General features: G+C 46.8%; 1 protein-coding gene across 11 annotated transcripts in view; it reads left to right on the top strand.

The window, feature by feature from the left end:
* Positions 1-23800, top strand: part of ARHGAP36 (Rho GTPase activating protein 36) — a 132708-nt gene extending 108908 nt beyond the window's left edge. For 2 of the 11 annotated variants that reach the window (XM_070606679.1, XM_070606683.1), the window contains exons 2-12: positions 15699-15857; positions 17057-17122; positions 17641-17876; positions 18116-18308; positions 18525-18580; positions 18824-18974; positions 19431-19579; positions 19746-19922; positions 20162-20259; positions 20396-22173; positions 22551-23800. In XM_070606679.1, the coding sequence (XP_070462780.1) occupies positions 15699-15857; positions 17057-17122; positions 17641-17876; positions 18116-18308; positions 18525-18580; positions 18824-18974; positions 19431-19579; positions 19746-19922; positions 20162-20259; positions 20396-22173; positions 22551-22708 (3221 nt within the window). In that variant the 3' untranslated portion in view covers positions 22709-23800. Of the gene's footprint in view, positions 1-6386; positions 6663-6963; positions 7101-12724; positions 13113-15474; positions 15858-17056; positions 17123-17640; positions 17877-18115; positions 18309-18524; positions 18581-18823; positions 18975-19430; positions 19580-19745; positions 19923-20161; positions 20260-20395; positions 22174-22550 lie in introns of those variants that run through there. The other 9 variants (XM_070606686.1, XM_070606680.1, XM_070606682.1 and 6 more) reach the window with 9 other exon arrangements.
* The last annotated feature ends 1548 nt before the right edge of the window (positions 23801-25348 follow it).

Genomic DNA, 25348 nt, shown 5'->3' on the forward strand with positions numbered 1-25348 from the left:
AGCCAGTGCTTCCAGCAGCCCTTTAGCTGTGACTTGGCTGAGAATCCCCCCCCCCAACCAATAAATGTGTTCCCCCCAAAAATGCGATGTATTGTTTTAATTTGGATTTCTCAGATGAGGCTGCTTGGAAGGCATTAGAGCAGCATGAGCCCCATTAGGCAAGCACAGTGCTCCCCCCAATCATGAATAATACAAAATAGGGCCCTTTCAGGAATTTTTTCTGAGGAGGGCTCCGCTTATTTTTCTATGTGCAGTTTGATATGGAGATGACTGTTCTGCTTGAAATACGCTGGATACCAATTTCTGGGGGTAATTCTATAAAAATTGGGCTGGGGAGCTATGAAACTATTCCCTTATTCCATCCTGACTCGTCATCCCCATTCCCTTGTATACCAAATTCTCCTGACCCTATGGTGAGAAAATGCTCATTCTCTGCTCTTTCTTTCAGCACCAACCCAAGGAGAGCTCCCAGAACTGGAGCTGGTGAGGTGCTTATGAGCCTAGAGTAATTAAAGATTTTGAGGTGTCAACAAAGCAGGTAATTAGGTGCAGAAGGTATCAGCTGTCTGAGAGACAAAGAAAGTAATTATACTGAGCACTCTTGGTGCTTGTTGTCACTAAACTCAAAAGAAAGATCTGTTGGGAACTGATAGTGTTTGATAGAGACTTCAATGCCTGTCAGGAGTCAGGGGACTTTGGGTACGGCTGCCTGGTATAGAAGAAAGGTTTAAGAAGCATGGCCGACCTGGGTTCAAATTCCAGCTCTGCCACCTACTGGCTGTGTGACCTTGGGGAAGTTACTTAACTACTCTGAGCTTGATGTATGATGTGTAAAATAGCGATGATCATACCTCTATCTACCTCACAGGCTCATTGTGATGACTCAAGAAGATAATGCATGTAAGAGCACTTAGCACAGTGCCTAGTACACAAGTACTTAATAAATGGTAACATTATTGTTATCACTATTGTTATTCTTACTCTATACTAGGCATTTTCTACTGGAGCTCAGAATTTAAAAGGAGAGACAAATAATTGCAGTTATGTATGGCTGTGTCATGAGAAGTATGGAGAGTGTAACTATGGTGGCTCAAAAGAGGTAGCCCTCAATGGGGAGGGAGGGGTACAGAAAAGCAGAGAAAGTTTTGTGACTCTTGGGTTAGGTCTTAAAAATATAAGTAGGAATTTTGACCCGAGGCCCAGGTGGGATTCCAGGCAACTGGATCTACCCACACAAAGCTAAGGAGGTGTGAAACAGCCAGGCCCCAAGAAAATAGTTGGGCTCCACTGGGCACCAACTGGGATCTCCTGGGAGGTGTCAGGTTAGTGACCAAGAATCTCTCCAGTTTACTCCCACCAGCCCCTGGACCGCGCTCTAGGCGCCCTACCTGGCCAATCAGGTGCGACGCCCTCCTCTTCTTTCCTCTAAGCAGCCAGGTAAGCTCACACCCTGCCCCAGCGGGCCTTGCATGCACAGCGCTGGGCAGGCGGACTCAGAGGGGGAGGATCAGGCCAGCAGGCGACCCAGCCCTGGTCGCCAGACCCTACCTCCTTCCTCGTCCCAATCCTGATGCAACGCCCCCCACCTCAGTACTCTCTTTCTCACACACACACACATCAAGCACACACACGGTCACCTGGGTTATTTAGACAGCCCCGTGCTCCCACACGCCACACTCATACACTCACACGGCAACCCCCTTCCAAGACACACATGGTCTCCAGCCCTCCAACTAAGCACATACACTGGCCACATGCATTCCCACCACACACATGAACACATCACACTCAAAGACACACACACACCGCATGCTCACACACATAAACCTTTGAACACATACACCTTAAGTAGGCTCACAAATAAAGACACTTTGCTCATGAAAACACTCACACACTACACACCACAACAAACACCACCCGTAAACCCACATTGACACAGCGCATCTAAGGATAAACACACACCAAACACACTTAGACACACAAGCTTCAACGGGCACATATACACACTGCACACATATGCATACACACCACAGGATGACCACAAACCCTGGTAGAAACATACATCGAACACACCCACATCCAGACTGCACCCACATAGTCACATTATAATCTTGCAGAAACATACAACCTACAAGCCTGCACACACAAATACACGCTCGACGTCCGACCGCAAACCAAATACACTCTACACCAAGCACTCGGACTAAAACATGCACTGCTCACACACACCCCACACCCAGCCACACACCGAACGCACACACACACGTACCGCACTCGCGCGCGCGCGCACACACACGCGTGCATACATACATACACACACAGCCCGCCCCCTCCTTCCCTCCCAGCGGAAGAGAAGGGGGCGCGGAGGGGAGGAGGGGAAGGAAGGAAGGGGGATGGGCGGCCGAAGCGTTGCAGGCACAGATGCTCTTTTCCCTTTGACCCGGGGTGTTGCCCCTATTGACGCGCCATTCTTAAGCAAAGGGAGTGAATGAGTTGGGTCCAGGCGGGGTCCAGTCGGAACCAAGGAAAACTGGGAGGTCCGAGGAATCCGCCGGCGGGCGCCGGGCGCGAGAGCTCCACGGGGACCCAGATTCAGCGTACTGTCGACCCCGCCCGAGGCTCCTCCTCCCTGAGCCCTCCCCCAGACCCTTTCACATGCCTTGACCTCTGCCCCTGGGGGCGGGGGTGCTTCTCCCTACCCTATTGGAGAGAGTGAGCAACTGTTAGGGGTGGAGGGCTTTATTGGTTTCAAGACGTAAGGAGTTTGGATCTGCAGACAAGCTCTTTGCGAAACCTGTTCTAATCTAGCTTGGAGACTTCTCTTAATGGAGAGCTCACTATTTTGCAAAGCAACTAATTTTCTACATAAAAGGGAATGGCTGTTAGAAATCACCGACACTATGCTGGACACATAGTAGGGTGTTATAAGTGTTCCTCCCGTTTACGTCACTAAATCTGGCAAGGCTATCCGTAGCCCAGTACCAGTCCGCGACAGCTCTTGGACAGTCGATGAGCTTTTTTTCTTAGCACACAAGCCCTCCTGAGAACGGCAGCCTTGGCCCGGGGAGCCACCAGCGGCAGGGGGCGGTAGAGCCGCCGAAGGTGCTTTGCACTTCTGGCGGCGCAGCTCTGGGGAGAGTTTTAGGGGAAACTCTAAGGCCCCCTCCCACTGTAGCAGACTACAGGGTCACTCCAGAATGCTCCGCGGCCAGATAAACATCTGGATCCTATCTTCCGCTTGCCTCCTTTCTGTTGCGATGGACAATAGGTGAAGTAGAGGTGGAGGAAGAGGACGCGCCGCACTCGCTGCGGTGCATGTGTAAAGCGCATTGCAGCGCAAAGTGCGCAGGCTTCGGAGTCATTATAGGTTCGAATCCCAGCTCTGCCACTTCGGCAAGTCGCTGGTTTAGGTCGCGGGGTGGTTGTGAAGTTTAAAGGAGGAAACATATGTAAAGTGCTTATCTCTGTTAAAATCCTAAAGATGTCCATTCCTTCCTCCTCCATTCCTTCCTCCTCTCCCTGACTCTCTTCAAACATAAAGATTTGGGCCTTTGGGGAAGGAGGGGTCAGAGGTTGGGAGGGAGATATGGCCACCAGGTGATGCCCCCAAGCCAGACCAGAAAGGCACAGGATGGACAGGGGTTCAGTTAGCATTCCGTTTCCTAATCAACGTGCTATGTTTAAGAGAAATGCCTGCACCGGTAATTTTAGCAATACCACTCACTGGCCACAAGAAATTCCAGGTCGCAACACCCATCCTTGGGGCTGATGTGAAGTCATTCTGCCCATCACCTCCACCCCTCATAGGGACTTCCTAATTCACCCCTCCCTGCGTTCTTCTCCCCCTTTCCAAGTTGCCATGTTATTATTTTTTTTTAATTTGTAGTGAACACTCATTGGGTGCCAACGACATCTCTTACCTTATGTCTCGCCAGTGCCTAGCACAGTGCCAGAGACAGCACAGGCAGTATACATGCGGCAAAGTGATGCCCCGTGTGAAGTCCTTTGGAAACACTGAGACTTGAGGGCACCTAAGGAGTTATCATAAGGAATCTAGAGAGAAGACTCTGATGGCAACACCCCAAGCACTGTGGGGATGAAGGGCCTGTGGCTTTTGAATAGGGGGCTATTCGATTCCTCCTCAAATCCCTCCAGCTCTAAGTCTGCCTGGTAGGGCGTTATCTCTGTGGCTGAAACTTCTGCAGTCAATTAAGAAGAAAGTCCTTTTCCTGGAGGGCAGAGGCCCTGGCCAGCTAGAGGGTGAGTCACTGTCTCAGAGTTGGGCAGCAGAGGTGGCACTAAAGTGACAATGAATCAATCCAAGATGGCATGGGGGAGATTACCTGAGTGATGATGAGAAGAGGGATGAGGAAGAAGCCTGAGCCCTTGAGGCTGGCACTAAGTGATAGAGTGTCTATATACATATGCATAGAGTCAGCTCCTGACCCGCCCCCCCCCCACTTCCACCCCAGCCAAGTCCTGAAGGAAAGCCTTGGCAGCCTTAGAGAAGGAAGTGGAGTGGAAAGTACCCTTCTTCGAGGGATGTTTGGGAGACCTGGGTTCCAATCCTGACTCCACTACTTGCTGTGTTACCTTGGGCAAGCCCTTTCCCTTCCTCTGCCCAACACTAGAAGGAAGTTAAGGGGGCAAGGGGCTCTGTGCCAGGCCATGTGCTAAGTACTTTTCTGATGTTATTTCACACACTCTTCCCCACAGTGCTATGGGGTGAGCATTTATTCCCTTATTTTGCAGTTGAGAAAACTGAGGTTGAGTGATATTCAGTCATCTACCTTCTCTCTAATATATCATGCGGTCTTTATGTATTTATGTTACCAAGGCAATCACTGTAACCCCAGCCAACAACCTGTCAGTCCTCTGCCTAAATTGGCTCCCTATGCACTCAGGTTCACATCATGTCTCCCAGTTGCCTCCAGTGTCAACCTGCGTTGTTTTCCCGGCAAATCAGTTGGCTACCTGGGTGGGTTTCTCTTTTCATCTTCTGTGACATCCACCCACCCCCAACTCAGATCTTTCTCTGGCATATCAGTCTAAGATCCCGCATTAGAAAGCAAGCATCACCAGGAGGATGCACCCCAATATCAGTCCCTTATCACAAGGGTGGGAGAACTGGCTGCAGGATGCTGCAGTGAGGAAGGGGAGCAGAGCTGCCAGGGCCAGAAGGAGGGGCTGCAGAAAAAATCCAACAGGGGACAGAGAGAGAGAGAGAGAGAGAGAGAGAGGGAGAGAGGGAGGATGCCAGGGACAAATTGGACCAGCCTCAAACTGCCTCTCCCTCTCTTTCTCCCCCTCTCTTGATCTGGTGCTCTAGAATGTATAAAGGGGCAGCACCCAGCCCTTCTTCAGCCAGAGGAGAGGGAGGGATCCTCTCTTTCAAAGGGAGGGAAAACTGCCCTGAACATTCAAATTACATTCCTGTTTTGGGTAAGAGTTATCTAATTACTGCTTGGGGCGGTAGGGAGAGGGAGGAGGAGGAAAAGAGGGCATCTTTGTGGTAGTGATGATGGTGAGGTGGTACTTAAAGTGAAAAGAGCGCCACCAATGCTGCTGCCAGAGCCAGAAGCTCTCTACCTTCACTAGGGGTTAAGAGAGACTTGCCACTGGGCTTCTGGATCTTATTTCCAGTCCAGGTCCCTAAAAGCCACATCTCTGAGTCTCTGGGGTATAAGTTCATGTTTTCTGGGGCTGCCCCAGTACCTATGAATGCCTGGAGTCAGCAGCTGCCCTCTGGAACTCCCCAACACCCATCCCCCTAAATCCCCCCAACCTCCCCCCCTCATTCCTTCTCTCCTTTGCCAGGCTCTGCTTCCCTCTCTTTCCCTCTTGCCGGGGCTCGCCCACAATCTCTGACATTTTTGACTCTCTTCTCCTCTTTCTTTTCCATTCCTGTCCCTCTGTGTCTCCAACACTCTCCTTTTGTCCATTTGCTTCTTCCAATAGGGGAGAAAATTCAATTGGGAAGGGGTGTAATTGTGTATTTGAAATTCTCCCCACTTGAGATCTTGCATTTATAAGCCTTTTTTTTTTTTGCCTCAAATAAGAATATTTAGTGCTTGTGAATGATATATTTTTGCTTGGCTGAATAGTAATTTGTGTGTATGATTGTTGGGCTGCAGATTAGAAGAAGGTGTTTCTGGAACAGATATTAGAAAGTAAGATGGTTTGGGCAGGTGTAGATGGCCTTCTGACTTCTTCAGTTACCAAGAGGATAGAAAAAGGCGAAGACTACAGTAGTGTGTGTGTGTGTGTGTGTGTGTGTGTGTATGTGTGTGTATTAGGGGGGTAGGTTACTGAGACCATTCTTATCCTGATGTGTAGAGGACTTTGTGAAGTCAGCTTCTGTTTGCTCTTGCTGCTCATTGAACTTTGAACAAAATGATCTTTTTGTCTCTGAGCTTAGAAGAGCAGAGGCCCTGGACAAGATGGGAAAGAAGAAGCAGGAAGAGTGAGGCAAGGAGGGGAGTGGGTTGTTCCTTGTACAGTTCTTGTGTGCAAAGAGCCAACAAGGGATGTTGCCTGCCCTCAAGTGCCATACAAGTCAGGGCAGAGGGAAGCAATGAGGGGTAACAAAAAGCTTGCTTAGCTGGGATCCAGGCGTCGTTGGCCTTCCTCTGGGCTCTGCCACTAATTAGCTGTGTTCTTTGGTAAGTTTCTTAGCTATCTGAACCTCCTCTTCTGCCTTTCTTTCACCTGTAATGTGAGATTGTGTGGTATGGCCAGGGGAGGGGCAATTTGGAACACTCTGAGGAAGGGACCCTTGGGCTGAATCTTGAAGGAGAGATGGCTTAAAATAAAGGGAGAGAAGATTGTGAGGTACAATGAGAAACAGTGGGAGTAGCCCAGGGAATTTAGCAAACAGGTATGCGTAAGGCACTGAGCTGGCTGCTGCGTGGAAAATTGCTATGAATCACCCCTGCCCCGTCGCAGAAGGCTTTACAGAGAGCCGGGGAATCTGAGCGGCAGAGCTAAGTGCTCTCAGCGCCTGCAGCTCGTCCCAGGACGGGCCGTGGCCACGCCGCCGGACTGACCAGCGGGTCACGCAGTCCCTTATTCCCTGGCCGGACCAGGAGAATCGCCAAGAGGTAGTGCAGGGGCAGGGCTCCAGGGGACTGAGTGCAGCCTATTGAGGGGTTATAGTGGGAGGTGAGGGCGCTCCAAGTGGAGGGCCCGACGTGAGGGAGGGAGAGGAAGCCTGTGAGTGTTGAACAAGTTGCTCAGGTTTGTGCATTCAATGGCTCATACCTAGAGCACGCAAGAATGATTTAATTTTTCGAATTCTCGGAGTCTAGGCGGGGGCAGGCAGCAGAGAGTGGTCTTTGCGCGCCGCGGGGCTTTGTTTAACTTTGCAGGTTCTGCACTCTCTAGAGCCACATAGGGGCGGGGCGCGCGTGGCGCAACCCAGCCTGAAGGCCGCGCTCTGCAGCACAGAGGCCAGAGGCCCAGGACAGCCTTTTGAGGCGCAAAGTCCGCCGCGGGCCGGTTCCTGTCCTTCTCCTCCTCCCCCGCTCCTTCTCCCTCCGTCGTCATCACCTAGCTCTGGGTCAAGGGCCAGCAGCCGAGCTGGGGCTCCAATAGGGAGGGGAGGGAGACCCGCTTAGATACACTCCTCCCACACACTCCCACGCCTCCCACCCCGACCCAGCACCCAGATGCCCATAAGCTTGGAGGGGCGGGGGCTCTCTCTTTCCAGCTATAGATGGGACAGCAGCAGCGTGGCCCTGTGTCCTGGAGTTGGCTAAGTCTTCTAGAAGGATCAAGGACTCTGCAGACATGAGGGCTTTGTCTCTACCTTGTTCTTATATAAACAGGGTAATAATAAATTACGCTGGTTGTGTTTCAGGCTTGGAGATGCTCACCGACTTGCCCAAGGCCACTGATCTGCTTAGTAACCAGGCAGGCCTCCTGACTCCTGGTCTAGGACTTTTTTCACTGCATCATAGCCAAGACAGTGGTCTAATTTTGAAGTGGGATATATAAGTAGTTACACAGACAGACAGATATTGAGATTTTTAAAAATATGGTTATTTTAATGTAGTTTAAAAATACTATTTCTGTAATGAAAACTACCAGGGGAACATCTCCCACAGCCCCAAATCCTTATGACAGCCACTCAGACAGGATTTTGAAAAAGAAAACTGGCAGAAAATTGGATGCTTGTTGGGGAAGATAAAATCAAAGGAAAAGAGAATCAAGTGGAGATGGAGGCACAAAGATGGAGGAGAGGTGGCTCTCAGCACAGATTCGGAAGGGTTCCTTGACAGGCCTCTGTTCAGACTGTCTGGGGGAATATCCCCATTAGTCTTTTCTCTCTCATGCCGGCTCTGTAGAAGCCCCAGCTGTGGTCTGGAGAGGCAAATGCTTGATGGCTGCCCATTTAATTCAGTCTCATTTCTCTCCTTTCCTCTGTTGTAGTCAATACAATGGAGAGGTCTATTCTGTGTGTGTGTGTGTATAATAATGCATATGTGAGACAGCATGAGGATGCATGTGTGCATGGATGACTACGAGAGGGAATGTGTGTGTCTGAAAGGGAGTGTGTCTTAAAGAGGGGGGCTGGAAGGGAAGCGGGGTTGAGAAGACAAAAATGAATCAGAGTTTACTGAGTGCATGCTAAAAACCGACAGCTGAGTAAGGGCCTGCCCAGTTCTGGTAGACCTGAGGAAATAGTCAATTCTTAATATTCCTATTGGCTTGCAGGCAAGAATGCTGTTAGACCCATGGGCCTTTCTTGATAGTCCTTCAGACTCTTGACATTTATGTGACCTCCAACAATGCTGCAAGATTCCAAGGGCAGGAGCTGGGGCTTTCCACTCCAGATGGCTCCCCACTTTCCTCCACCATCCCTAACATGGATGGCTTGCACACTGTGCTGAGGAAGCTGAAGGTAGGGACTGACTCCCTTTTGTGGGCCAGTTAACATTTTTTTACATTTCAGAGCCTGGACTAGCTCCCCAACCCCCACAGTTAGCTACCTTGCATCTCAGATCATGAAAGACCCAGTGAAGAAACAGTTCAATTTATCCCCTGTGTGCTTCCTACTGACAGGGAGGGAGTACTCATTTTCACCTTCAAAGGATGGTGCAAGAGCATTCTTCAACGGGGGCGCTATCTGCCTCATTCCAGATATTAGCACTTCTGCTGAGTCTTCCTCTCAAATTTGACTCTTGGGTATTTTGGGGGGCAACTCCTCACCTTGGTACAACACTGTACCCTTTGGAGGATTCTTTCCTTCCACCCTTTTAGTCAATCTTTACCATAGCCACAACTAAACTAGAAGGTATCATAATTCTTATTTTGTAAGGTGATGGGCTGAGGCTCAGAAAAGTGTGATAATTTGCTCCAAGTCACTTGGTTGGTGAGTGTGTGAACTCACCTGGTGTGAGGCTGGGATTGGAACCCAAGTTCTGGTCCATATCTCAGGACCTTTTCAGGATGCTATGCTGTCAGCTTGGGGGTGAGCTGGGGTGAGAGATGTGGTGGCAGGAATACACAGGGCTTTGGGGGCCTTTCTCCTCTATCCATTCCTCTCCTCTACCTTTGATAATAGTCTTTTTCAAAACGATATTTATCTGTATCTCTTTATCTGTCATCATCATCTATCTAACTTATCTATCCTATATATCTATCTGTCTATCATCTACCTTCATTTTCATTTCCCTAGAATAGTGTGTATAAATAAGACCTCAAAAATCCAGCCACCTCCTTAGGAAAGAAAGTAATCTTGAATCTGACCATCCCAGTTCTAGACAGCAGATGTGGTGGTGAATACCAAAAAATACCATGGTGTGGTGGGAAGAGCAAGGCCTGGCCTGAGGATAGGTAGGGAAAGCTGGTTCCCAAACCACATTCCTCCATGGCATTTTAGTGCAACTTCAGATAAGTCACAACCTCTCCAGGACACTAGTTTGTTGTTATCTGTAAAATCGGGAAACATAATACCCAACCTATCTCTTTTTCAGAGGTTGTTGTGAGAATAAAGTGGCATGATTCATTTATCCATGAATCATGAATAGCTGTTTTAATTACAAGACCTTTATATTCTCTCAAAATGCTTGGAGTTTATAATCCTATGATTCACCCAAGAAATACTTATTGAACACCTACTGTGTGCTAGGGTCTGGAGATAATGGACATATGGAAAGCTTTTGAGAAAATGGAAAGTGCAAGACAAATTAGATATTTAAAAATTTTTACCTCCTATTGATGGAACATCTTATTTTTTTTACTTTTTCTACCATGACGTAATAGAAGCAGCAACCAAAAGGGGAAAAAAAAAAGATAAACGGTGACACAGCTTGTGATGCCAGCACTATTATGCACTCTGACACATACTGAAGATAATAGTGAGACTATATCTTGTTGTATTTGATGTCACGTCACCTTTGTTTATACTACCCTTTGGAATGTTTATAGCATAAAGATTGCCTTTCCCCATCGTGCGCTTGAGTTGTTTCTTTAGTCAATAAAATTTAAGAAGGGCATCCCATGTTCTATAGAATGACGACTGTACTTGTTTTACAAAGAGGTTGTAATTTGTAGTGACTGTCTGCCTTCAGCTATGACTTCCCCTGGCTTCTTGAATCAGGCTTTGATTATGCGTCCTTTCTTTTGATTTTATTAGTTAGCTATGCATTATTTTGCAGCTATTAAGAGCAAAGGTGGATGGGGCAGTGGAAAGAGACCTAGGACTGAGAAGTACTGGGTTCTTGTCTAGACTCTGCTGTCAAATTGCTGTTTGGCCTTGGGCAAACCCCTGTCCCTCTCTGAGCCTCAGTTTTTTAAATGTAGAACAGAGGCTTTGGACTAGTTGATGGCTAAGGTTGCTTTTATCTCTGATTCATTCTAATATTCTAAGCAGTTCCTGAAACATTCCTTTTTTTGAAGCCAGAGTTTTCCTCAATATATTTTAACAATACTATCTCCAGTTTATGAGCTGCTGCTGTGACAGCATAGGCTGAGCCCACATACTGAAGCATGCTGTCCCCAAATTTAATTTTCTTGGGGCGTCATCACTGTATAGGATAAAATGAGCTATTTTGTTCATCACAACTGCAGCCTTTGCTGAAATGGAGGTTATAAGATAATGACTTAAAGGCTAACTCATTAATGCTCAAGGATGAGTGAGGTAACGTGCCAACAGACCAAATTGGTGCCCAAATGTTTTCATCTAGAGACCTGTATCTCTTTCCCATGTTGTGATATATTAATGAAGATGTCTTTTTCCATTGTCACTGCCTGTAGACATTTGAATAACATAGATGCTATGCCTTCTGGGCACCCAGCCCCGTCCACTATCAATTTCTCAAACTCTGAGGAGCTCTCAGAGGTTTGGAGCAAAATTGTGATGGTGCCATAAAGTGCCTAATTTATAAGGATTCAAATGATGGCATCCGTGCAGTCCCTTCTTTTTTTCTCATAGGTGGTTATTAGTGAGCACTGCACCATCCTTAACTACTTGATGGGGGCAATGGAGTAAATTAGTCCTCCAAATTGTGAAGGCTGTGGATTTATGCCTAGCTGAAAGCATTTCTGTCCCTGCAGTGTTGAAGAGGGTGACCTTTCTGACGTTAATTTGTTTCTCCATCTGTGCCATGCATTTCGAGAGGACGTGAGGAACAATCTTGATGCCACTCACTCTATGTGTGTTTCCCCTTTTTGTATTGCTGGAGACTTGATTTGGGTGTGCCTCTGCTCTTTGTTCAAATTCTCTCTCTTGGTATCTGCTAATATCCCAGTCCCTTTACTGATACAAATAAAATTGTATGTTCTTTTGCTAGTCACAATGTAAAATTGGATGGTTTGAAAAAGAAACAAATTTTGAGGCATAGGAATTTCACTAATCTGAATAATAGCATTTGAAAAATTGACCTATGCAGTTAGTTTTTATAAATTTTTGAGAAGATTTTTTATATATCCTGATGCATTGGAGATTGAAGAAGAAAGATCTATTCCCAACAGTCTCCCGAGATCTCTTTACCTGTGTTAATTTAATTCAAATTTGGTAGAGATTGAACAGAGTAAGTCGTTGGATGCATTGATACAAATTCTAACTTTATGTAATTACATTTTTGAAACTTGATATTTTCTGGTAAAGTCAGGCCCTCTGCAAAGAACCTTCAATATCAACATGTTTATTAAAACCCAATGCTAAATGTCACACCTACATTATTCATTTAATTCTCAGACAACTGCTAAAATGAGTACTGCATCATTTCCCCATTTTATAGAGGAAGCCGCTGAGGCTCAGAGAATTCAACTGACTTTACTAAGGTCACACGGCTAAGAAATTATAAAGCTTGTCTTTGAACTCAGTTCTCTTTTGCTCTAACTCCAGTGGCCACTACAGATATTTGTCTAAGGATATTGTTTTTGAAAATGCCTTGAATTGAGGCTGAAACTAAGAGGGTTTGCTTTCATCTTCCTTCTTGAGCATCCTTTTGATGTCATGGTCCCTTCAGGCCAGTGCAATGGCATGCTGAAGGGAGAAAGGAAAGACCCCTTGGAGCAAGAGAGGTCTCTTGGCACGTTGGTCCCTGTGAGGAGCCTCCTTTTGTGTTCAGTTTGGAAAGAAAGGCCTGAGGACAAGTACTCAAATCTCAAGAACCTGTTATGTGCCACTCTCATAGTGTGGAAGCCTGCTTACTCGTCCTCCCTCCCCACTCTGCCCATCTGCTTCTTCACTGGGCACACTGGCCTTCCCAACTCTGCTTCTACCGCGTATTCTACTGGTGCCTTAAGAGGGTGGAAGGCAAGCAAGACAGTGTCAATTTTGCTGGCAGAACTGCAGCATATGATTGCTCTTAAGTTTAGCCTGTATCTTTGAGCAGGAGGCAATGACAAACGGTTTATTCTAAGGCCTTTGATTTCCTTCGGAATTGTAAGCATCTAGGCTGACTCATCTCTCAAAGGCTTTTCTCTCTCTCTTTTTTTGGCTGGTGTTGTTTTGAGGTTTTCTTGTTTGTTCTTACCTTATTCTGGGGGGGAGGAGGGATTGATTTTCAGCTTGATTTTTGAGTGAAAAAGCCAGCTATACTCTTTGGATGACCAGATCTGGTAAGCCTCAGCAAGAAGAAATAGCTGCAACTCCAAAACAGGTATAAAAATATCTGGATTGGGGCAAGGGGAGGGGGGAGAGATGTTAGAAAAATTAAGCCAGAGCTAGGCTGTGTGTGTCAGGATGAGACCCTTGGCTAATAGGTTCCAAACCTGCTATAGTGAATGGGGGATTGCTAGAGGCTTAGTCTGGGACTGTGGTTAGGTGCTGTGCATGCCCCTTCGGTTAAAAAGGTCATTTTGTGGATGCAATTTGGTGGTTGGGCTTAGGGATTCACTTTGGGTCTAGGGGATGATGCTTTGCAGTTGAAGGAGCTTTAAAAGAACTCCATGCTAAGGATTTTCCTTTTAGCTCAGTTCAAGAGCCATAGAAAGACTCCTCATCCTTTCTCATACTGCATTTCAGTTATCTGGCAAGCATGTATTTCTGACATGTGTGACTTCGGCCATTAAGGAAAGTGGGCAAAAGAGAATTTTGGAAACGAAAGAAGGGTGGGATTTTTTGTTTTTGGACAGAGCTCATGTATATAGATTATTGAATGATAAACTCTTACCTACCTTTTCTCTCTCAAAGCCACATTACATGATCTTTAGAATTTAAGCTTTCCCCCCAATAATATACAGAATATTATCATAAAATTCCATGGGAAAGGGGAGCTCAGAAAAGTGGCATGTAACCACTTCCCTTCTTGTCAAAAGGTTTAGTTCCCCATTATCTTCTCTCTCAGGAACCAGCATCCACATACTCACCCAAACCATGAACTTCAGAGCTATCCTATAAATTTTTTCCTTTTCATTACAATAAAAAAATTCCCCCAAGCCCTGTCAATTCTACCCATAAAATGCATCCCCTGTTCCAGCCCCAGTGACACTGACTTGTGTCAGCATCCCTTGCCTCTTGGCTGATCTTCCTACTTCATGCTGTCTACCTAAACCAGGCTTTTCATTGCTCTCTGTGATTTTTCCAAGCTGCAGCTCTGACCGTCACTCCCTACTTAAAACCCTGCAGTAGTTCCCTATTACTTTCAGGAGAAAGTACAGCTTCTTAACATGGCTTACAGGGCCATTCATGACCTCATCCCTGACTATCCAGATTTATCTCCTTCCAGCCCTTTTATATAGCTTTTAGAATATAATAACCTCTCTCCCATCTCCTTGCCTTTGCACAAGCTGTTCTCTCTTTCTGGACACTCCCCCCACCTTGTCTCCAGGCCAACTTATATCTTTCCTCCTTTCTGCTCTCACAGTACTTTGTTTATATTTTGGCCAATTGACTTATCACAAGATTTTAGACATTGTTACTAACCTGTATCTCTCCTTCACTGCACTGTTAAATCCTTTATGAAATGAGTAGTATTATCTTGCTCATATTTAAATCTTTAGTGCCAGGCACAAAGTGGGCAGTTGATACAGGTTTCTTTTTTTTAATGAATGAATGAAAGAAAAAATGAATAATAAAGGAAAGAATGCTATGTGGGGTCCAGGGAGATTCCCACTGGGGGATCTTGTGCAGCCTGGGAGCAGTATGAGATAGTGGGCACCATGGAGAAGGGACACATAAGACAGGCTTGCCAGTACACTAAGACAAAGTTCTCTCTGATCACCAATCCTGTATAGGAGTCTCACTAGAAATAGCCTGGAAATGATGTTTGTTTGTTTTGGTACAAACTGATGCTTTTTCATGGAGAAATAATATAATCAAATTGCACTGTTTTTGGTAAATAAATAGAAGGCAAACAAAATCCTACCACTTAATACAGATACTGTTAGCATTTGGGTGCATTTCTTTCAGTCTTTTATTTTTATGCATGCTTCTCTTCATATAGTTCTAATCATAATTAAAATAATTCTGTATTTTGTATTTGCTGTTTGAAAGCTCTTGGTAAACATCACTTTAATGATTGCATAATTTTCCATACTCTGGCCATTTCATAATTTATATAACTAGTCTCATTGCTGGACTAGCTTTTTTTCCTTAATTTTTTACTGTTACGGCTCATGAACATATCGTTTTACCTGTCTGTAGGAAGATTTCATTAGGATAGATTCCTAGAAGGGGAATTACTGGGCCAAAGGGCCTGGGGATGATTTTTGGCTCCAGACTCATGTGTCCAGTTTGCTTTCTGGAAGAGTTGTAAAAATTTACAGGACTCCTAACCTGGATGGGCATGCCCATTTCACTCAATATAGACAGCATTATTATCGTTTAAAAATAAAAATTAATTCCATCAATGTTCTAATTGTTTAATGGAAAATGTTACCTTATTCTTGTCTCAATGTACAATTTTTAATTGTGAGTAAAGTTGTTTGGTTATTTATTTATTTCCTAATTAGGTTTTCTCTTTTCTGGACTGTCGATTCAGGGCTGAGTTTTTTAAGTTGGATTTTTTAAAAAAGCAACCAGAGGCAGCTCTGCTTGAGGGTGAAGCCGCCTCCCAGTTTTCCCTCCCCCTCTACCCCCCCCCCCATAGTTCCCTCCACCAGGTCCAGTGACAATTGGATGATGCAGCCTTGATAATCATCCGATTCCAGAATGGGTGGCTGCATTCCTCTTCTGAAGGCAGCAAGGACACTGTGCCCCAGAATCATGCCCCCTTTGCTGTTGTTGTCTGCCTTCATTTTTTTAGTGAACGTCCTGGGAGGAGCCCCAGGACACAACCCGGACCGCAGGACCAAGATGATATCAATACACAGTCTTTCGGAGCTGGAACGTCTGAAGCTGCAAGAGACTGCTTACCACGAACTAGTGGCCAGACATTTCCTCTCTGAATTCAAACCTGATAGAGGTGAGCAGTACCCCGGAGTGTGGCGTCCTCGCCTTGGGGCGAGTGGACCCCCCCGGACGGGACTCGACAAGTTGGGGGTCCAGGAGAGTGGGAGCGGCTTGTGCCTGGTCTCGGACCTGGTCGGTTCTCCAGGCGCTTGGAGAACTGAGGAAGTGGGAGTTGAAGGGTGTTTGTTGAATTGCTGAACAAGTGAAGATTAGTTGAGTTGGGTCGGGTAAGACAAACAGGCAGATGTCAGGGACAGACAGGTGGACAGAGGACAGGTGAAGAGACAGATGCCCCAGGTGCGATGCGAGAACAACTCAGAGGGAGACGGAGGCACAGAGAGACACTCTGAGAGGGGACTGGGACAGACAGAGACAGCGCGGTTGAGAGATTGAAAGTAAAGAGAGCGAGACAGTGGGAGAGAGGGACACGCGCCAATCCCTGCGAAGAGCGGGAGGGCCCTGCGGGCGAGGGGAGCAGAGGCGGGAGGTGCGCTGTGAGCGCTGCCCACCTCAGCTGGCTGCAGGGGAGTGAGCGGGAGGAAGCACTGGACGGGATTTGAGCGTGCCAGGGGTCTCAGGAGTGTAGGCGCAGATTCTGCAGCTGAGGGGAGGAGGGAGGGAGTCGCGTGGGCCGAGGGGCTCCCCTGCAGTAATGAAAAGTGCAAGGGGCGGCAGGTTCTCTAGGCGCGCATAGCGGGCACAGCCTGAGATGCGTGAAGCAAAGGGCGAGGGTGTTGCTCTTACTCCCGCCGCAGCGCGGGGAGCCGCTGGCATGCCGAGTGCGAGCGCGCCCGCAGTAACTTGGCCACCCCTAATCGCTGTGTCGCCGCAGGCCTAGCCCCTCCCCTTGCCTGTTGCACTGAGCGCCTCAGAAACCCAGAATTTGTTTTAAGTGAGTGTTAAGCTACTACCAGTGCGTAACAAGATGCGCAGTGTGCACGTGGTGCCTTAGATCCTCTGGTTTGGTTAAATTCTTGGAGTCTCGTATGTGGTAGATAATATTGGTCCCTTTATCAAATGTAGAAACTGAGGCTGAGAGAAAGCAAAACACTTTTCTCGCGCTGGACAGAGCTGTTTGCGCCTCCCCCCGCCCCCCCCCCCCCCCCCCCCCCCGCCTCCAATTCTTGCGGACCAATGCAGTGTGATGTTTTAGTCTCTTATCAAATCCTATTTGTGTGAGTGTGCCTGTCTTTTCTTTTTCTCTTCCCATAGCTCTACCTATTGACCGTCCAAACACCTTGGAGAAGTGGTTTCTGATTCTGAGAGGACAACAGAGGGGTGAGGGGCTCTCATACTTTCCTTAGGAAAGAAATAGAATGCGGCATCCTTCCTGCACTGTGCCCCTGGCTACTGGAGGCTGGGCAGTACCCACTGCCCCTGGGAGTAAGCCCCCTCCCCCTCTCAGAAATCCCTTAGAGGGTGATTTCAGGAAATGGCGCACTAGCTGCAGGCGTGTGGGGCGGTCCCATCAGATCTGCCTAAGCCTTCCCAGTGGTCCACCCTGGACACATCACCCAAAGAAATTGCCCTCATTGCTTCAAGGTGGTCACCTCCTGGCAGGACTTAAGGCAGGGACCTTGAGCTCCTTTGGGATAGTTGAGTGGAGATGAGTCCTTCCGCCAAACTACTGTAGGGTCTTTTTGGCTCACTCCCCAGGGAAGGCCTCCGCGGGTCTGGAGGGGTGGGGTTGGCTGCCGGCGGTTGCTTGGAGGAGTGCTACAGCCCCTGCAGTTCCTCCTGATTTAAACGCTGCGGAGCGTTGACGTTTCTGGTTCTTTTTCTCCCTGGCTTCCCAGTCATATCACTGAAGACATTTGGCATTCGTCTGGAGGAGGTGTTGGTGAATGAGCTTACCCGCCGCAAGCATCTTGAACTAAGAGCCGAGATGCAGATTGAAGAATCCACTGGTCAGGCTTCGGGCCGTCGTCGGGGAAACGTGGTGCAAAGGATGTTTGGCCGCATTAGGCGCTTTTTCAGTCGCAGACGGGATGAGCCCTCCTTGCCCCGGGAGTTCACTCGCCGTGGGCGTCGAGTGAGTTAAATCCTCCAGGTTTCAGGCAGGGGCCATTCCCGAGGTGTCTATGGATGTGGGGAGAGAAGGTCAAGGCCTGTGTCCTCAGAAGGAGGGGGAGGTGAACAGAATATGTTGGTGGGGTGTAATTGGCTTGCCATGGAAGGAATGTCTTCCGTTATGAATGTGTCGCAGTCCTCAGGAAGTCCAAAGAGACCTTCCTACTCCCACATTTTAAGATAGTCTGGGTATCTTCACAGGGTGCAGTATCTGTGGATAGCTTGGCTGAACTGGAGGATGGGGCCCTGCTGCTGCAGACCTTGCAGCTTTCCAAGATTTCCTTTCCAATTGGCCAGCGACTTCTTGGATCCAAAAGGAAAATGAGCCTCAACCCAATTGCTAAACAAATCCCCCAAGTTGTTGAGGTTTGCTGCAACTTCATTGAGAAACATGGTAAGGGGGCCGAAAATGATGGTTAAATCAAGGTAAGAGGCAATTAAAGGGAAAAAACTGTGTTCTAGAAATGGAGAGAGAAAAGAGGCCTTGGGATGAAGGGCTTGGAACATTCCCCTGCCACCAGTTGGGGTGGGATGCAGTGGGGGAAGAGAAGAAAAATGCCATGGGAAAGGGGACCAGAGATCCATAGCATCCCTTGGTCTTTTCTTTCAGGCTTAAGCACAGTGGGGATTTTCACCCTGGAATATTCTGAGGAGAGAGTGCGTGAGGTAAATTGGCTGTGTTTACACTTTTGTTCCTCGAGTGAAAAGCAGGTAGAGGTGAGGGCTCTCCCATAGACCTGAGGGGACTGTCATACCTGATGGGGGGAGCAAGGTCTTCTTTCTTGCCCCGTAGGGACACCATATTGTCAGCTACCTCCACTGAGGCCTGAGACTTATTGAAAGAATGTCCAGGAGGCCACTGGTGGTGGTCAGGGGTAGACAGTCCATGTATTCTCTCCCCTTTTCTAGCTCCGTGAAGAATTTGATCAAGGTTTGGATATAGTGCTGGATGACACTCAGAATGTGCATGATGTGGCTGCGCTTCTCAAGGAGTTTTTCCGTGACATGAAGGACTCTCTGCTGCCAGATGATCTGTACATGTCCTTCCTCTTGACAGCAAGTGAGTCTTCTGCCCTCCCTTGTCAGGCAAGGAAAGGAAATAGTACAGGGGATGTGAGGGTCTAGGGACAGAGCCCAAGCTGCAGGACCCCAAGAAACTAAGACATAATGAACACCAGAAGATGAAAACACCTCTCCAAATTACTTTCCTTGTATCTCTTAATATTCCATTATAAGTCTGTTGTTTGGAAAGTTCTCTAGAGCTTCTTGAAGCTGTGTGTGACCTCTTAGGGCAAAGATGAACCTAGTTTCTGTAGAGGGGTTCTGATTTTGATGGGAACAGTTCTTGCTTTTAGGCTCCTGAGATCAAATGCTTTGAGAATGAACAGAGACAAGATGCCTGGGTCCTTTCTCCATAGCCTTTGGCAATTTTCAAGCAGAATCACCTCTCTTTTGGTATCAGGCTGCTGCCAAGACTAGTTCCCTGCCTGAGCCAGCCCCTGTTTTCCTTTTCCAGCTCTGAAGCCGCAGGATCAGCTTTCTGCCCTGCAATTGCTGGTTTACCTGATGCCACCTTGCCACAGTGACACTCTGGAGCGTCTGCTGAAGGCTCTGCATAAAATCACTGAGAACTGCGAAGATTCCATTGGCTTTGATGGACAGTTGGTAAAAAGCTCTGGGAAGGGTAATGAGAGCCATAGTAGGGGCATGTGTGAGAGTATATGAGACAGAGACAGAAGGAAAAGGAAACAAGAACAAACAGAGACACTTCTATTTGTACAACTCCCATTACTACCTCAGAGTGGATCACTTTCTGCTTTCCTTCACCTAGGTTTCAGGCAACCGTATGACTTCCACCAATTTAGCCTTGGTGTTTGGATCTGCCCTTCTGAAGAAGGGGAGATTTGCCAAAAGGGAGTCCAGGAAAACAAGACTGGGGATTGACCACTATGTTGCATCTGTCAATGTGGTCCGTGCCATGATTGATAATTGGGATATCCTCTTCCAGGTAGGTGGAAGTTTTGGACACACTTATTTCACAGCTCTCTCTCCTGTTCACAAGGCAAGGAAGAGTTGTATGTGCATCCCTGAGGGTAGCCAAAGCAGGCGGTCACAAAATCTCCCAGTCTAGAAATTCTTCCCACAATTAGCTGGTCATGGTGCCTTCAGTCCTAGGTACCTGATAGAGATGAGTATAAATTTTAAAATGTTGTATAAGAAAGCTAACATTGTTAATTTTACCTTCAGGTGCCTCCCCATATTCAGAGGCAGGTTGCTAAGCGTGTGTGGAAATCCAGTCCTGAAGCCCTTGATTTTATCAGACGTAGGAATTTGAGGAAGATCCAGTGAGTGTTTTCTTCGTTTGTTTGTGCTTAGCCTTGAGGAGAATCTCCTATGGGAGTTTCCAACCCCAGACCATCTTTATGTTAGTCAACCCTAGTATACAAACTGACTTGCTTTTCAAAATTCATTCCCATTCAGGAGTGCGCGGATAAAGATGGAAGAGGATGCTTTACTTTCTGATCCAGTAGAAAGCTCTGCTGAAGCCCGGGCTGCTGTCCTTGCTCAAAGCAAGCCTTTTGATGAAGGTCAGTTCCCTGCTGGAGGTCAGGCCCTTGCTGAAGGTCAGTCCCTTGGTGAAGGTCAGGCCCTTCCTGAAGGCCAGGTCCTTGCTGAAGATGAGCCCCTTGAGGAAGATGAGTCCTCTGAGGAAGATGTGTCAGTCAATGAAGAGCTAGTATTTGAATATCTCAATCAAGGAGTAGTCTTTGGGGAAGTCCAAGGTCTCGAGATCCCAAATGACCTTGAGATTCAAGGCCCACATCTTGAAGGCATACCAGAGCTTGATGAAGAAGATGATGATGATGACGATGACGATGATGATGATACCTTGAATTTTGATGATCTTCCTCCCCTTGAGGACATTCTAGACCCTGATGATGAAATTCCAGAACTCATTGAAATCCAAGACTTTGAGGAAATACCATACTTTGATATGGTCCCAGATCCTGAAGAAGCCCCACATGTGCAAGAAATCCCCAACCCTGGAGAAAACCCAAATCCTGACCTTGAAGAAGGACCAGATTTTGAAGACGACCAAAATCTTGACCTTGCAGAAGTTCCCTATCTTGATGTAATTCCGAACAATGAAGGAGCCTCAGATACAGATGAAGTCCCAGATAATGGAGAAGCCCAAGACACTGATGAAATCCCAGACCATGCAGATGCCTCAGATAGTGATGAAAACCCAGAGTCTGAAGAAGACCCCAATCTTGAAGAGGTCCCAGCTCTTGAAATCCCAAATGATGAAACCTCAAATGCTGCAGAAATTCCAGACCACGAAGAAGTCCCAGCAGTCAATGGGATTTCAGACTCTGACGAAGACCTTGATTTTGAAGAAGTCCCAGCTCTTCATGTGGTCCCAAGCCCTGAAGAAGCCTCAAGTGGTCATGAAATCCCAAATCATGAAGAATCCCCAGAAGTTAATGGACTCTCAGACTCTGAAGATCTCAATCTCGAGGAAGTCCCAGCTCTTGATGAAGTCCCAAATAATGAAGAAACCTCAGAGACTGAAGAAATTCCCAATCATGAAGAAACTCCAGAGGTCAATGGAATTGCAGGCTCTGAAGAAGACTCCAATCCCGAAGAGGTCCCAGCTCTCCATGTGATAACGAGTCCTGAAGATGTCTCTGATTTTGATGAAATTCAAGACCAGGAAGAATCCTCAGATGTGAGTGGAGTTCCAAACAATGAAGAAGCCTCAGATGCTGAAGAAATACCAGGACACGAAGAAGCCTCTGATGTCACTGGAATCCAAGACTCTGAAGAAAACCCCAATCGTGAAAAAAACTCAGTTTTTAATGTGGTTCCAGAACCAGAGGCTGCTGAAATTCACAACAAAATTCCAGATTCTCAGAAAGACCGCGCCAACACTTTTGAAGAAGATGAAGTTACCGATGTGGCTCCAGAGCCTGAAGAGGTCTCCATTCTCAATACAATTCCAGACCCTCAGCCAGACCTGGCCGTCAATCTTCAAGAAATCATGAATGTGGAAGCAGTCCCAATGCCTAATGATCTTGACTCTAAAGAAGTTCAGAATCCAAAGGCAATCCAGTTCCATAAAGAAGTTGCAGATGTTACATTTCTTGTAGATACCACTCTCCTTAAAAACAAGTCTCAGCCTGGCCGAGTCATGGACTACAAGTCCTCCCCAGAGTCATTGAGGACCGACACCTGCTTTCTCTCCTACATGAAGTGCTGTAAGCTTCTGGCTCCAGCTTTGTTACTCATTTGCTTAGTAAAATTAGTCAGGCTTGTTGTAGGGTGGTGGTTGTTGTTAGGAGGCTGCCTTCTTCCCCGCCTCCCTGTTGGTGTTGTCCATTTGCTCTAAGCATGGGGTGTCTGTCTTACTCTTTCTGTTCTCTAACTCAGCCATCCATACCCAGCTTCCACAGTGGGTCTATGTTCTACTGATAGGCTGCAGTTTTCTTACATGTCAAATGGGGATAATCATTCCTGCCCTACCTTCTTGCTTCATAGTGTATTCGAAGCTCAAAATTAGATCTTAGTCCTTTGGGTGCTGTGCAAAGTGTGGAGTCTAGAAGCATAAGGAGTTAACATTGTTACTATTTTCCAGGTTCCTCTGAGGAGCCAGCTGTGCCTCCCGGCACTGCCCGTTCCCATGACGATGAGGAAGGAGCGGGTAACCCCCCAATTCTGGAGCAAGACCGCCCATTGCTCCGTGTGCCCCGGGAGAAGGAGGCCAAAACTGGCATCGGCTACTTCTTTCCTTAGGTGTTTTTCCTTCTATAAGGTGCCGGACAGGGGAAAAGGGTGGGGGTAGACCTGAGATGTCACAGGAAACATTAAGAAGAGTCTTACAGGTAAAGATCTGAGGGTGAGAAGGAGTTCCACCTGATGCTCGGGTCAGGCTGAGAATTCCAAACACACAGCCAGCCCCTTCACTGGGGATACTTGGTTCCTTCAGTTGGTAAAAGCAGAGATGTTTCTGTGTCATGCCCAGGCTCCCTGGTGCTACCTTGCCTTTCTCTTTTACCCCTGATCCTGGCTTTCCCTCACTACTGCTCTTTCTTTAATTGATGTGACATTTGTGGTAAACACCTGTCCCAGAGAAGCTCACAAATCTCGAGGTGCTTTCCCTCCCCCACAGGGGATTGCATGTTTTTCCTGACTTTCCTACCCTCCTCCCGAGAGCTTAATTGGAAAGGCCCTCAAGAGGCATGCTAGAACGTTAGTTCAGCCTACTGACAGCTGACAATTAATGCTAACCCATGTCAAACCAACCCATAGCCATGTCCCTGCAGCAACCCCACCACCTCAGGATATTTTTTTCCCAAATTATTCAGGCCACTGGCATGTCAAACAGCCCCTCCCAAAATTCTGTGCAGTTTTGTTCAGGCCATGCCAACAGAAACATCTCAAGTGTAAGCCTAACTAGCTTTTCTAGGATCAAAATTTAGAGGAAAAATTTGATTTTATTACCTGGATCTGTTTTACAGACAGCTGGTGTTCACACCCCCTTGTCAGTGAAACAGTTAGTTAGGTACGGACACATAGTTCCAAGTAGTTAAAGTCACCTGATTACAAATGTTCTTATCTATTGTCTCTGTAGTTCCTCTATGCAGGACGGTACAAATTTGCGGGACATGCTCTGGTAACACAGATATGGGTTACGTATGACATCCAAAACTGTAGCTGATATTGATGGGTAACAACTGCTAAGGTCCATAGAATGAAGAACGTATTGTATTGAGGGATAGAAATTGATCACACAATGGGTAACAACCGCAGAACTCGAAGATTTGTGATTGTTAAAACTTCTCTGGCATTTAATCATTAATAAACATCTGTATTGTGACAGCAGCATATTCATGGCTTACTGTGTTTTTTTTTTTTTCATTTGAAATTTTGTTGGTGAGTTGGGAAGCTCTGACTAGAGCTGAAGGGAAAGGACAGGTGAGGAAGAGGAATAAAGGAGAAGTGGGTGATGTAGAATAAGGGGGAGGGATGACTTGGCATAAAGGGATGGAGTGAGTGGGATAAAGGGGAGGAGATGATGCGGAATAAAGAGGAAGGGGTGATGTGGAATAAGGGGATGGAGAGAAATGGGATAAAGGGGGGTGAAGTGGAATAAAGAGGAGGGGGTGGTGGAGAATAAAGGAGAGTAAAATGGAAGAAAGAGGAAGAGCTGTAATTGAATGAAGGGAATGGGAGGGTTACAGTAGAATAAATGGTTAAGGAGGGATGAAGGAGAAGTAGGGGAAAGGAATGAGGCTTAAGAGGAGGGCCTTTAAAGGGGCGAAGGAGAGGAATAATAGGAGAGATCACTAGGTGTTCTTAACTGAGATATTCCCCCCTGGACTGGCGAAAAATGAAAACCTAGAAACATCTGGAGGCATATGATTTCCAAGGGTAAGAGAACTTGCTGCTGTTTTTTTTTTTTTTTTTTTTTTTTTTTGAGGGAGATTAGCCCTGAGCTAACTACTGCCAATCCTCCTCTTTTTGCTGAGGAAGACTCGCCCTGAGCTAACATCCATGCCCATCTTCCTCTACTTTATATGTGGGACGCCTACCACAGCATGGCTTTTGCCAAGCGGTGCCATGTCTGCACCCAGGATCTGAACCGGCAAACCCAGGGCCGCCGAGAAGTGGAACGTGCAAACTTAACCGCTGCGCCACTGGGCTGGCCCCCGTGCTGCTGTTTGATTGACAGGACCTTCAGCTTTTCTTGAAAGCTAAGACTTTATGACATGCTTGGAAATTTCCCATGTCAGGGACAGGGCCCCAGAAAGTGGAATGGTGTTTATTATTTATTTTTGCACACTTTGCTTTAGGATATTTCCTTTCATAGAGCTTTACGGACAGCAGAAATGTAACATTGGTCCCTCCTATAATAATAATGATTTTGTAACAATAATTATAATGATACTTAACACATCTTAACACATCTTAACACATTAGGTTCTTCCAAAGTGTCTGGCCCCGTGTTTAAAGCTTTACATGCATCATTTTATTTAATATTCACAATAACTCTGTGAGATACATACTCCTTTCATCCTCATTTTTTTTCTTGAGGAAAATAAGATAAAGAGAGGTCAAATAACCTGACCAAATTATACATCTTGTTGATGGAAAACAGCCAGTCTCCAAAGTTAGAGTGTTTAACCACTAGGTTATACTGGCTCATCCATTTAGGATTCTTCCTGTGACACAAAGATGCATTATGATGTCTGTGGTCATTTTTTTAGGTAAGATTTGTACTTTTAACAAACAACCTTCAGATTCCTTTCTTATAGGGCTTTTCTCTCCAGATGGGACGAGGTGTTATACAATAACTGTGATATCTCAGGCAGACTTTAGCAGTTGTATCTATGGTGCACAGATATTATAGCCAGTGGAAAATGTAGAGCCCAT

This window comes from Equus przewalskii, chromosome X (assembly GCF_037783145.1).
Source record: "Equus przewalskii isolate Varuska chromosome X, EquPr2, whole genome shotgun sequence".
In the NCBI taxonomy this organism is placed as follows: Eukaryota; Metazoa; Chordata; class Mammalia; order Perissodactyla; family Equidae; genus Equus; species Equus przewalskii.